Below are 13,298 nucleotides of genomic sequence, written 5' to 3' on the forward strand. Positions count from 1 at the left end.
CGTTTAATGAGCAATGATGAATTAACTTAATGTGGTATACGGATTACTCGGCCTATAAAGTTTAATGTAAGAATATACATCTAATAGTAGTCATGACTTACTAATTTTCCTTAGTAGTTCTATTTTTGAAAGTTTTATATTTGATTTTACTAATTGCCACTATTTTTCCATTTTTTATTATACTTGTGTTTGAAAATATGATGTCTTTAGTACTTTGAGATAATAGAAAATATATGTATTGGTCTCTGCCCCCAGTTACTGGCACAAAGCTCTTAAAACCCTTGTAATTTCTTAAGTGACAAGAATAGGAGCATCTCTTGTTCTAATATTTGTCTTTGACCTTGTCCCTTGACATCAGGCTCCTGAAACCCTAGTAAATTCATAAGTGAGAAAGACAGTAGGAACATATTATGTTCTAATAAGGGGACTCTAGGTGGGCTCCTGGATGACTCTTTGGTGGGTGCTGGTCACCAGAAAGACAAAGCTACTACTAGATGCTTAGAATTTTCAGTCCAAGCCCCCCCCCCCCACCTCCAGAGAGGGGAAAGGGGCTGGAAATGCAGTTAACATTAATGATGCTTATAGGAGGAAGCCTCCTCAAAATCCCAATGGTACAGGGCTCAGAGAGCTTCCAGATGGGTCAATATATCTCACCAAGAAGGTGATGTGCCCCAATTCCACAGGGACAGAAACTTCTGCTCTTGGAATCTCCCAGACTTTACCCTATGTGTCTCTTCATCTGGCTGTTCTTCTGTATTCTTTGTAATATCCTTTAATAAACTAGTTAGTGTGTTTCCCTGAGTTCTGTGAATAACTTTAGCAAATTAATCAAACCCAAGGAGAAATACTTTTGGACCTCTGATCTGTAGCCAGGTGGTGAGAAGCACTGGTGTCTGAAGCTGACGTCTGAAGCATGTGTTGGGGAGAGGGCCAGCAGTCTTATGGGACAGAGGATCTTAACATATAGGGTCTGACACTGTCTCTGGGTAGATAGTGTCTAAGCTGAATTAAATTGTAGGACACCCAAGTAGTGTCACAGAGAGTTGCTTGGTGTGGGGGAAAAACTCCACACATTTGGAAACCAGAAGTGAAGTGTTTGTGAGGAGTGAAGGAGACACACGGGAAAGAAAAACAAAGTAGAAAAGTGGGTTTTTCCCTACATAGGAACGTAAAACAGTACTATTTGTGAAAACCAGACAACTCCTCCTTGAGTGGTTTATTCCTAGCTCTTCTCTAAGTGCAGAATATAGGTTTGTGATACAAAATCAGTTGATTCAAAAGTAAAAAAAAATCAGCCTATCAAAAAAATATGACCTATATTTCCTGAAGTGGATAATTTGCTATTGAATCATGCAAATACATCAATAGCCCAGGTCTTCCATTGCCCCTGCCCCACCACCCCACTACCATCACATGTGACCAACAAAACACTCTGAATTTCCTTAAAAGTATTCTTACATAAAGCAAGAAATTGCTTTAATAGAATAAGTCCAAATGACAAGTTTAAAACTATACTTACTATATAGCAGACTGTAGGGAGAACTATGCTTAATTGTTTATTTTCATTCCCATTATCTTTATTAAAGCTGCCTTGTTGTGTACTGTATCACAGGGTAGCTCTGATTCATAATGGGATGTTGGTGTATTTGGATAAGATTGCTCATCCCTGTCCTTGATTTTAGTGGCTGAGCTTCCTTTAAAAATAACTCATTCTTACATTGTACTACATATATCTTGTTTAATGTGTATAATCAATCTTTAAAATTCAGTTTTTTGAAGCTTTGAAAAACAGACCTTGTACATATGGCACAACAGCTTGACCTAAATGTTCAGCTCTCTTATACTCCATATATTGTATTTTTAAGTCTTATCTCAAAAATATGAGTCTGAAATCATAATGTATTTTAGAAATATTAAGTAATAGAAACTTCTGAGTAAAAATGGAGAAAGGAAGAGGATATCAGACTGTCCCTTAGTGCATAACAAAATGAACCATCCACCCCTCTCCCAAAAAGGAAGGGAAGGTGGAGAACAAGCCAACAATTCCAGAAAAAACAATTTTATGCCATTTTATGATAAAACCTTTTATGTATCCAAGGAGAGAAAACACAAGATGCTGGTACAGAGTGTTGTGTTTCTAAATGTGTTCTCATTGCCCCCAGCCTCTTCCCTTCAGTAAAAAGAGGAGTCAAAGGTAATACTAAATTCTTACTTATGCTCTCAAATTCAGAGAAAAGCAGCCTAAGAAATTGAATAGGAAGTCATGGAGAAAATAAGGGAAAACACTAAGGAATAGAAGCCCAAAAAACTGCTAATGGATCTCAGGAGAGGCAGAAAACGTAAAGCTGCATCACCCTCTGTCAGGCACTGGACTAATTTAGGGTGTACAGCTGAAGTCCTCAGAAGTGTGATAAAAACCTAGGTGGGTTGAGTGGGCTCTAGAAAGTAACATTTAGGAGAATCTCAAAAGAGTGATTTTCAACCATGTTCATTATGCCCTTTGCTACTCGTACTTTGTTATTAAATCTTTAATGATGTTGTTTTGTCCAATTTTTCTTCTGCAATATTGATTTAATCTTACTATTTTGTATTACATTTCACTTTGTGTTTCTCTTACTAAATTTATATTCTTAATAAGTTCTATAGCATTAAGAACTCTATGGAAAATCTATTTTTATTTCTTAGATTTTGTATGACCCATTCCTATCTTATTTTCTGTTGTATTTTGAATCCTTTCCTGTCTTCCTTCCCAACTGATCATCCATAAATGCGAGGATCTCTGTCCAGTCCAAGACTGCTATGTTGTTTAACACCAGGGGAATCGCCTCTACATTATACTCTAGGCAAATTTTTCTCCTTGGAGTTTTGGTTTTATTGCTATTATAATGTAATATATGTATATAATATATATAATATAATTTCTCTTAATATACCTCATAGTTGCAAAAACTAAAATTAACTTATTTTCCTTTGTTAAAGGATAATTTTCAAAAAGATATATAAAATGAACACAAGCCAAAATTTTTTAACCTATTAATTAATGAGGGAACTGATAAGATACTACAATCAGTTCAAAGAAGTCAAGAAACAGAGATATATGTATATAAGAATAAGAAATTTTGAAGCAGATTTACAAATAGATGGAAAGCAAGTCTACCTACAGGGAAATAATCAGTTACATTTCACCAGACACAATTAGTTTGCGTTGCTGTAGATAAGAATAATTTGAATTATTATTAGTTTTCACCAACTTAGAGTTGTAAAATAGCTCAAAGGTAAAGAAAGGTGAGGAGAACATGAATGGGTAAGCTAGTTTTGGGTTGTTGTTTTTTTTTTTCTATTTCAGATTCTTTCAGAATTTCCCCTGTTACCTTTCTCTGAACCATTCTTTGAAACCCAAGTGTTGCTTGTGTTCCACTTTTTGAGAGCCTGAGACATGAGGGAGAGATAACTTAGGTTTCTTCACATTTCTTATTGAGATGTTAGAGAAACATTTATCTGTGGTTCAGAGATACCTTTAGTTTCACTCTGGTTTCTTTTTTTTTCTTTTCAAATTAGTGTGAGCTCTAATATGAAGATATTTCAAGTTTATCTAGATCCCTGAGTATCAGATCCCTGAGTATCAGATGTCCATGACACCAACATTTTTTTCAAAATTATTTTTTAATAAAACTAAGACATGTGCCTTTTCCATCGTGTTGATTGACATTTGTACTCAAAGTACAAAGGTCACAATAGATAAAATCTTGCACACCACTCTCATGACAATGCCCCCAGATCATACTCAGTCATTTTATTCTACTCCCCTATGCACTCAAAGTAAAAATGGACAGAAAAATGTCTTAATGGTGTAAAAAATGCCTTAATTTTTAAAATTCTCTATCCCTATATATATACAACTTTTTAACGTGCTGTACATAAAAGGGAAAATATATATAAGGCAAGTCTGATACATACCAATACAAAATAGCTGTCTTGAGAAAAAGCCCTTGGCAAATTTTTTAAGTTGCTAGTTGAAGTAGCCATTATGAAAACATGACTTGAAAAATGACTAAAAGATAATCTATGATTATTCAGGCTTGAGTGTTTTGCAGCCATTTTCTCAAAAACTAAGTAAGCCTGTCATTTTAAGGAAAGCAGCTGATGGTATTTGTTTCCCAATGATAAAACTCAAGCTTTCTAGTAAAAATTAGAATTTTGGAAAGCATATTCTTCACAGTGAGCTTCAGAGTTCCAGTATACTTTCTGATGAGTTCAGAAGTAATTGTAATTAATGTGATTGTTTAATATTATATAAAAATGTCAACATTTGAAAGATACCCATGACTCAGTGAATCCACCTTTTTCAGATAACCAATGCATGATGTTACAAAGTCATGTAAGGATAAAATATTCATTGAAAATACAAGAAAAACCAGTACACCTGGGTGACTCAGCAGTTAAGCATCTCCCTTCAGCTCAGGGTGTGATCTGAGGTCATGCGATTGAGTTCTGCATTGGACTCCCTGCAAGGAGCCTGCTTTTCCCTCTGTGTCTCTGCCTCTCTCTGTGTCTCTCATGAATAAATAAAATCTTTACAAAAATAAATAGAATACAAGAAAAACCAATGGAATTTTAATGTAACAAAGAATATAGATTATTAGTATAGTTACAGATTCCACATTTCAGCTATACTTTAAGGAACTACCACTTGTTCAATTTGTATATATATAAAAAGACAATCTAGGGGTGCCTGGGTGGCTCAGTTGGTTAAGTGTCTGCCTTTGGCTCAGGTCATGATCTCAGGGTCCTGGGATCAAGCCCCATATCAGGCTCTCTGTTCAGCATGGAGCCTGCTTCTCCCTCTGTCCTTCTCCCCGTTCATGCTCTCTCTCTCTCTCTCTCTCTCTGTGTCTCTCAAATAAATAAAATCTTTTAAAAAACAAAATAAAAAGACAATTTAAATAATCCCTTTTTTCCAATTACATTCTGTGTGAGGCTGTGTAGTTCACGTACTTCAACCAAAACAACAATTCACAACAAATTGAATATAGAAATGGATATGAGAGGGCAGCCCGGGGTCTCAGCGGTTTAGCGCCGCCTTCAGCCCGGGACGTGATCCTGGAGACTCTGGATCGAGTCCCACCTCGGGCTCCCTGCATGGAGCCTGCTTCTCCCTCTGCCTGTGTCTCTGCCTCTCTCTCTCCTCTCTGTGTATTCTCATGAATAAGTAAATAAAATCTTAAAAAAAAGAGAAATGGATATGAGAATCTAACAGCTTTTATTAAGCTTAACATTGAAGAAGATTGTAAAAGTATAGAATAATCCTCCTCTCACTATTATTTTTGTTTTGGAAAATATAATTACTTTTCACAAAATATGTTACGTAGGCTAATATATAATGGATTTTATTATAGTGATGTTTAAATAAGCTAACCAATAAATAATTGAAAATTTTCTGTCTTAAATATTTTTTTTCAGTTTTAAATTCTAATCCAAGAAATACTAAAAGATACAAACCAGGGTGCCCAGGTGGCTCAGTTGGTTAAGTGCCTGACTCTTGATTTCTGCTCGGGTCATGATATCAAGCTCCATGAGCCCCACACCAAGCTATATGCTGGGTGTGGAGCCTGCTTGAGATTCTCTCTCTTCCTCTCCCCCTGTTTGTTCATAAATAAATGAATAAATAAATAAATAAATAAGATGCAAATCATATAAGCAAAGCTTTTTGGGGTTTCTCAATAGATTTTAAGTTTATCAAAGAGTCTTTAAATTAAAATACGTATATAATATGATTTTGCTCTAATGAAAAATTATCTCTATATATCTGTGCATTTATCAACCTTTGTATCTATAGTGATATTCACCAAATATTAATGCTGGACTTTTTGTTTTTAAGAGAGAGAGAGGGCAGCCCGGGTGGCTCAGCAGTTTGGCGCTGCCTTCAGTCCAGGGCATGATCCTGCAGACCCAGGATCAAGTCCCATATCTGGCTCCCTGCGTGGAGCCTGTTTTTCCCTCTGCCTGTGTCTCTGCCTCTCTCTCTCTCTCTCTCTCTCTCTCTGTGTGTGTCTGTATGTGTCTCTTATGAATAAATAAAATCTTTTTAAAAATAAAAAATTTTAAAAATAAGAGAGAGAGAGTGGGCCAGTGGCGGATAGGGGCACAAGTGAGAGAGAGAGGGCAGCCCCGGTGGCACAGTGGTTTAGTGCTGCCTGCAGCCCAGGGTGTGATCCTGGGGACCCGGGTTCAAGACCCACGTTGGGCTCCCTGCGTGGAGCTTGCTTTTCCCTCTTCCTGTGTCTCTGCCTCTCTCTCTCTCTGTATCTCTCTATGAGTAAATAAATAAACTCTTAAAAAAGAAGTGAGAGAGAGAGAGAGAATCTTAAGCAAACTCCACATCCAGCATGGAGCCCCTTTCAGGGCTCAATCTCATGACCCAAGCTGAAATCAAGAGTCAGTGGCTTAACTGACTGAACCACGTAGGGGCCCCTAATGCTGGCCATTTGCAAGAGTTGTAATTTCAGTTTGGTTTAGTATACTTTTGCTGGTATATATTTTTTAAACAATACAATTAATTTAAATAATTTTTATCTTAAAAGATGTATATTCACAAGAACAAATAAAAGAAAAAGGTAAGAAAGAGACAATCTCAAAATATTAAAAATATATATTTCACAATTATCTGAGAATTCAGTAAATACATAATGAGAATTATTTGCTATGATGATTTTAGATCAATTGGAAACTAAAAGAGGAAAAAATTACAATTGACCCCTGTGTTTTCCTATGGGTGCTGTAGTAAATTACCACACATTTAGTGGCTTAAAACAAGAGCAATTTCCTTACAGTTCTGGAGGCCAGAAGTGCCAAATGTGTCTTATAGGGCTTCAATCAAGTTGGTACTCCTTTGAAAGCTCTAGATGAGAAGATGTTCTTGCCTCCTCCAGCTTTTGGTGGTTGCTTATCTTTCCTTGGCAAGTAGCTGCATCACTTCAGTCTCCCTCTATAGTCTGATAGCTCGACCTCTTCCATTATCAGCTCTCCCTCTACCTCCCTCTTGGCAGGACACATGTTAACTAATTCTTGACCCAACCAGATAATCCAGGATAATCCCATCTCAAAATCTTTAATTTAATCACACCTTCAAAGTCTCTTTTGCCATATAAGATTGCAACAATTAGAACATGACTATTTTTGGTGGCATTATGGTGGCTGTTATCCAACCTACCGTAACTCCCTGCTTCATATCATGTACAAAAATCAATGCTAGGCACAGTATAGATCTTAAACAAAGCTTACCAAAGATAAAATAGCTTTATTATTTTAAGGCAAGCAAAGATATCTTAAAGGTTACATAAAAATCATTAATTACAACTATGAAGGAAATAATAAATAGACCTATGCTAAAATTAAGACCACATGTTCAACAAAACTCACTCTTAAATTGGCAAGACAGTCCACAGAATTGGAGAAAGTATTTTCAATAAATTTGGTTAACAAAGAGCTTGTATGCTATACATACACATATATGTATATAGACCTAGATATTAAATATATACATAGACATAACTCCAACAATGTAAGAGAAAGCAAACAAATAGAAATGTGAGCAAGAAATGAAAACTAACACTTCGCAAAAGAAGATATCAAAACAGCCACCAAACATGACAATATGCTCAACTTCACTAGTATGAGGAAAATGAAAATTGAAAGCTACAGTAAAATAAACACAGAGTAGTTAAAATCTGCAAAACAATCATACCAAGTGATGGTGAGACTAGATCAGTTGGAACTCTTACTGCTGGTAAGGGGTTAAATCAAAATGGTATTTTGGAAAACTGGCAATAGCTATTAAATTAATCATAAACAATTTAGCTCTTGGTCATATACACAAGAGAAATGCATGTGCTTCATTCAGCACAGAAGACATACACAAGATTATCATTAGCAGCATTATTCATAATAACCAAAAACTGGGGTGGAAGGAGGATGCTCATATACAGCAAAAAGAATAACTAGATTGTAAATATTCATTCAATCGAATATTCTAAACCAATGAAAATGAATCTTACCATAGGTGCTATCTCTCAAACATAATATTGAGCAAAAGTAAATAGACACAACAGTATATATGCAATATGATCTCACTAATATGAAATTTTAAATCAAGCAAAATTAACCATAGCTGTTAAACATTAGGATTGTGGTTACTTTTGGTAGAGGGAAGAAACAAGTGATTGATAAGACTTTTGACAATGCAGGGATCCCTGGGCGGCAGCGGTTTGGCGCCTGCCTTTGGCCCAGGGCACGATCCTGGAGACCCAGGATCGAATCCCACGTCAGGCTCCCGGTGCATGGAGCCTGCTTCTCCCTCTGCCTGTGTCTCTGCCTTTCTCTCTCTCTCTTCTCTCTCTCTCTATGTCTCTCTATAGTGACATAGATAGTCACTATGATATGTGTGACTATCATAAAAAAAAAGAAAAAAGACTTTTGACAATGCAGATAATGTTCTTTCTCTTAAGTTGGTGGTATTTGCATGAGTGGGTTCACCTTGTAATAATTCACTGAGCTGTACATTTAATATTTGAGTGATTTTTTTTGAATTTATTATTATATTATACTTCAATTAAAAATGTTAAAAGAATGGGACGCCTGGGTGACTCAGCGATTGAGCGTCTGCCTTTGGCTCAGGGCATGATCCTGGTACAGGGAATTGAGCCCCGCATCAGGCTCCCTATGAGAAGTCTGTTTCTCTCTCTATCTCTCTGTCTCTCATGAATAAATAAATAAAATCTTTTCTTAAAAAAATGTTAAAAACTATGTACTTACATAGATGTCTAAAGTTCATTATTAAATGAAAAGAGAAAGATGAATAAAGCTCCTTATCGCATTATTTCATTTTTAAAAATAAAACGAGGGCTATATAAATATTCATATGTGTATAGATATATGGTAGAAAGGAGTACCACAAAGTGGGATAAAAGAATGAGCTTGAGGAAGGAGAGTATGTCTTTTTTCTTCTTTATATATTTCTTTATCATTTCAATTTTTATGAAAGACATTAAAATTAAAATGCAAATAATTAACAATAATAATAAACCAAATTATATAATATTCAACAGGTGCCAGATGCCTTTTATTTATTATTTTAATTATCACAGTAGTTCTAATAATTATTTGCTCTCCTCAGCCCATTAGAACGTATGAGAAAACTGAGGCTCAGAATAAGATCATCTTGCTATTAAGGAACAGAATCAGAAAGTTAATCTCATATCAAGGCAATGCTGTTAACACCATGCTATTCTCAGCCTTTAGAAAATAATGTATTATCCTAATATGGTATTATTACATTGAATAATTTAATCACATTCCTACCATCTCACTAAACCATTATTCTTTGAGGGCAGGGATTACATTCGTTGAGAGAATGATTATTATTGAATAAAATATAAATCTCATCACTAATTTCATGTAATGTTTGTTTTTAAAGGTAGTGAGAAGAATATTGGACAACACTTTATTCATTTATTTCTTGTGGAAGGAAGGCCCATGGTTAAATATGGATGTGGAAGTTCTCAAAATATCTTGACTCTTTCTGCTAATTATAGCATTAACACAAATGTATTCATCCCCATCACAGTACGGTAAGTCCTCCACAGTAGTTCTTTGAATTATAGTGTTGAACCTTATTTTTTAAATGTTATTTGTATGTATAATAGCCACTCACATTTGAAAAGAAAGACAAAAAGATCCATCTGAAAGTTGTTTTGCCATCATTTTTTTCATTTTGATGGAGAAAAGTACAAATTAAAGTATAATTTGATACCACTCAATGGCAATCAAATTATATACAAAATCAATTTCTTTGAAAATATCATGGAGCTGGGGCACCTTAGTGGCTCAGTGGTTGAGCTTCTGCCTTTGGCTCAGGTCATGACCTAGGGGTCCTGGGATCGAGTCCCGCATCAGGATCCCCACAGGGAGCCTGCTTCTCCCTCTGCCTGAGTCTCTGCCTCTCTCTGTGTGTGTCTCTCATGAATAAATAAATACAATCTTTTAAAAAATATATCATGGAGTAAATAAACAGGTTAAAGAGTCATGTGGTTCAGCTGAGATTAAGATCTAGTTCAGTGCACCTGGGTGGCTCAGTAGGTTAAGTGTGGGACTCTTGATTTCGGCTCAGGTCATGAACTCAGGGTAGTGAGACAGAGCTCCAGGCCCTAAGATGGAGCCCCAACTTAGTGTGGGGCTCCGTGCTCAGCAGGGAATCTGCTTAAGATTCTCTCTCTCCCTCTCCCTCTCCCCATCTGTCTCCCCCTTTCTAAAAAAGAAAGAAAGGGGGAGGAAGGAAAGGAAAAAGAGAAAGGATATCAAATTCAATTGTTTAACAAAATATCTTTTGAGTGAAAATAGCTGTTCAGAATTGGTAGCGGTGGGGAAGGGACGGAGGTAGTCATTGACTCTGCACAGAAAAAAGAGAATCCAGTAGGGGAAAAAAATTGAATATTAAATGGAAATGTCTTTCTAGGGCATATAAACTTTTGGAAGGCAGTCTTGAAATTAATTCATACTTCAGAATTAGGAAATCTCAGAAGAGAGAAATGGCTAAATATGATGGTCACATCCCAAGGGCATTACTGGACACAATTTACATGTAGCAGCCAAGAATTTAAAATTCTTCATCAGTACAGCAATCTAGTGATAATGGTCTCTAACGTTACTCTGTGTCAGTTAAAAATAACATATTGTGTCAAGTTTATATGTTAGATGACAATTGGATGCGTTAGTCTGATTAGCAGGAATCTTGGCTAACCTGTGAAGGTCATATAAATCAAATAAGCTTTCCCAGAGTCTGCATCACTCTGCAAATAAAATCAAGAAAATTGACACCAATCTGAAAATGGAAACTCCTTCCAGGCAGGGACAGTAAGCTTCTCATTTTTAATGCGGTTTGCAGGGCATCCGACAGAAAAAGTGCTCAGTAAATGTTAGAACGAAGGAAGAAATGAGAGTGTCTAGGCTGGGTAGTTCAGTTGGTTATGACAAGAAGGCAACGAAATTACCCTCAGGCAATGAAATTACTATTCCTAAATTAGGCAAACCCTTTGGGAACAGAGAGTTGTGTACAGACAAAACAAATTTTCAGAGCAATGGACTTAACTTTTACTTTAATCATCTCTCTTACAAAAGGCTGCAGATGGGCAGCCCAGGTGGCTCAGTGGTTTAGCGCCACCTTCAGCGCAGGGCCTGATCCTGGAGACCCGAGATCAAGTCCCACGTCGGGCTCCCTGCATGGAGCCTGCTTCTCCCCCTGCCTCTCTCTTCGTGTGTCTCATGAATAAATAAATACAATATTTTTAAAAAGGCTGCAGTTGCTCAACAAAAAAAGAGCCAGACGAGAAGGTGAATAACTTAGAAAGCAGTTTAAAAGGCATTTTGATTAATAACATTATCTTTTCTAATGTAATAATTTCATACAAACAGTGGCACATTTGATCACGTAGAAAGTAATTTCTGTTTCGGTCAAACTTTCTTAAAAGGATGATTTCATTTTTTTGCCTTTAAGTAGTGAATATCCCAGTAGGCGGTCTTCAAACCATGCAGTCTTTGGTAGCCTGAAGTTGAAACCATCCTTTTAAAAATGCTGATGCTCCTAGTGAAACTGAAGAGCAAGGGCTTTCCAAGTCTTTCAATTAATTTTATTCAAATTTAGAAAGTGAGAGATATCTCCACTGACACAAAAATGCAAATCTGCTTTGTCTTATAGGCAGCATCCTACAAAGACAATGAGGTGACAGTAGGTTACGTTAAAAGCTGACCTAGGACTATATTATATGTTGTATATTATATATTATATAAATTAGTTAAGCTTATGTAATGAATATGAAGAACAGTATACACTAGGCAACTCTTCAATAACTTTTACTGTGAAAGTACAAAAAGAGTTAAGTTGGTCACTAGAGAGAGGTGAGGAGTCAAGAGGAGAAAAATGTAAGATGAGAGATTTGAGCATGTTTAATTGTGGATTGGACTTTGAGCAGAAGGTGTTACTACATAGAAAAGTAAGGAATAAATGAGAACATAAAGCCCCTGAAAAGTTTAAAGCGATGAGATACAACCCACCTAAGAGAAGATTCCTGCCAGAGTGGAGGAAAAATGGAAAGACACACACATTGAGACTTCTCATTTCTGCCTTAGTGTATGTCCCTTGATCTATGACTGCCTTTTGCTTGATCCCTATAGTCCAGTTGTTATGTCACCTTCTCTCTCTGTCTTTCTTGCTCCACTCTTACTTCTCCATCCTTAACTGGGCACAACTTAGCATTAAAAGGGTCTTTCTGTACAGCTCTTTCTAGCTATCCTAATTCTCTCTAATGGGATACTTGTTATTGCAAATTCAAAACAAATTTGTCCTTAAAAAGCATGTGAGTTAAGGTCCTTTTTAACTATTTGAATGTTGTTGGAATTTCTTCTATATTTAAGGGTTCTTGGAAATAAAATACCATAGCATGATTGATAAGAACTTATTTTCAAAAACGAGTGGAATGAGCTCTAAGGTAAACATGTAAAAAATGACTTGATTTTTTGTTTGTTATTAGCCACTGAGAATAAACATGAGAGTATTTCCTCCTAAATTTGCATTGTACCTGTAGATAGATAGCAGAAATAGAACAAACTTGAATAAGCCACTTGTAGTGATTGAGGTCAATTCAGTATCAAGATAGAAGTTCTTCCTAAATGAAACAGAGCAGAGATCACAGTACTACAGGTAGATTTTAATTCATACTCATGCACAGTTTGTCTTTCATTTCAACAAATTTTGAAAGAGATCACATAGAGAGAGTCTTAGTTTTCACAAGGGTTATTCTCCTTTGCAGAAGTTCAGAAAAATTGTATATATATATATATATATATATATATATATATATATATATATACTGTATCAAATGAGTATATATATATATATATACTTTTTAAAGTTTCTGAAGCTTAAATTTTTCTGGCACCTTTTGTGTCTGTCCTATACAAAAGCTGACTCTTTATGCAGCATTTTGTTCTGTAAAGAAGTCCCGTGTCATTCCTCAGGTAATTTATTTAGTGTGTTATTATCTGCATGTTTTAAATCCACACAGCCTATTCTCCCTTCCTTAGATTTCTCAAAGACTTATCCAGAGGTGTAAAATTATCCATGTATATCTAAGGCACATTCCAATATCTAGTGATTCATTTTGGTTAACAAACTCTTAGGGTAGCCAAAACCAAGTGGATTTTGACCAAGAATTGCATGAGCATCAGCACTACATATCCCAATCAAC

At 35.9% G+C, this 13,298-nt stretch overlaps 1 protein-coding gene across 1 annotated transcript in view; it reads left to right on the forward strand.

The window, feature by feature from the left end:
- The window catches only part of EYS (EGF-like photoreceptor maintenance factor), a 1,514,868-nt gene that overhangs the window by 1,233,705 nt on the left and 267,865 nt on the right, over nt 1-13,298 (forward strand). The window contains exon 30 of the mRNA XM_077903501.1: nt 9,477-9,626. Within this exon, the coding sequence (XP_077759627.1) occupies nt 9,477-9,626 (150 nt within the window). The remainder of the gene's footprint in view (nt 1-9,476; nt 9,627-13,298) is intronic.

The sequence above is a fragment of the Canis aureus genome, chromosome 7 (genome assembly GCF_053574225.1).
Source record: "Canis aureus isolate CA01 chromosome 7, VMU_Caureus_v.1.0, whole genome shotgun sequence".
Classification (NCBI taxonomy): domain Eukaryota; kingdom Metazoa; phylum Chordata; class Mammalia; order Carnivora; family Canidae; genus Canis; species Canis aureus.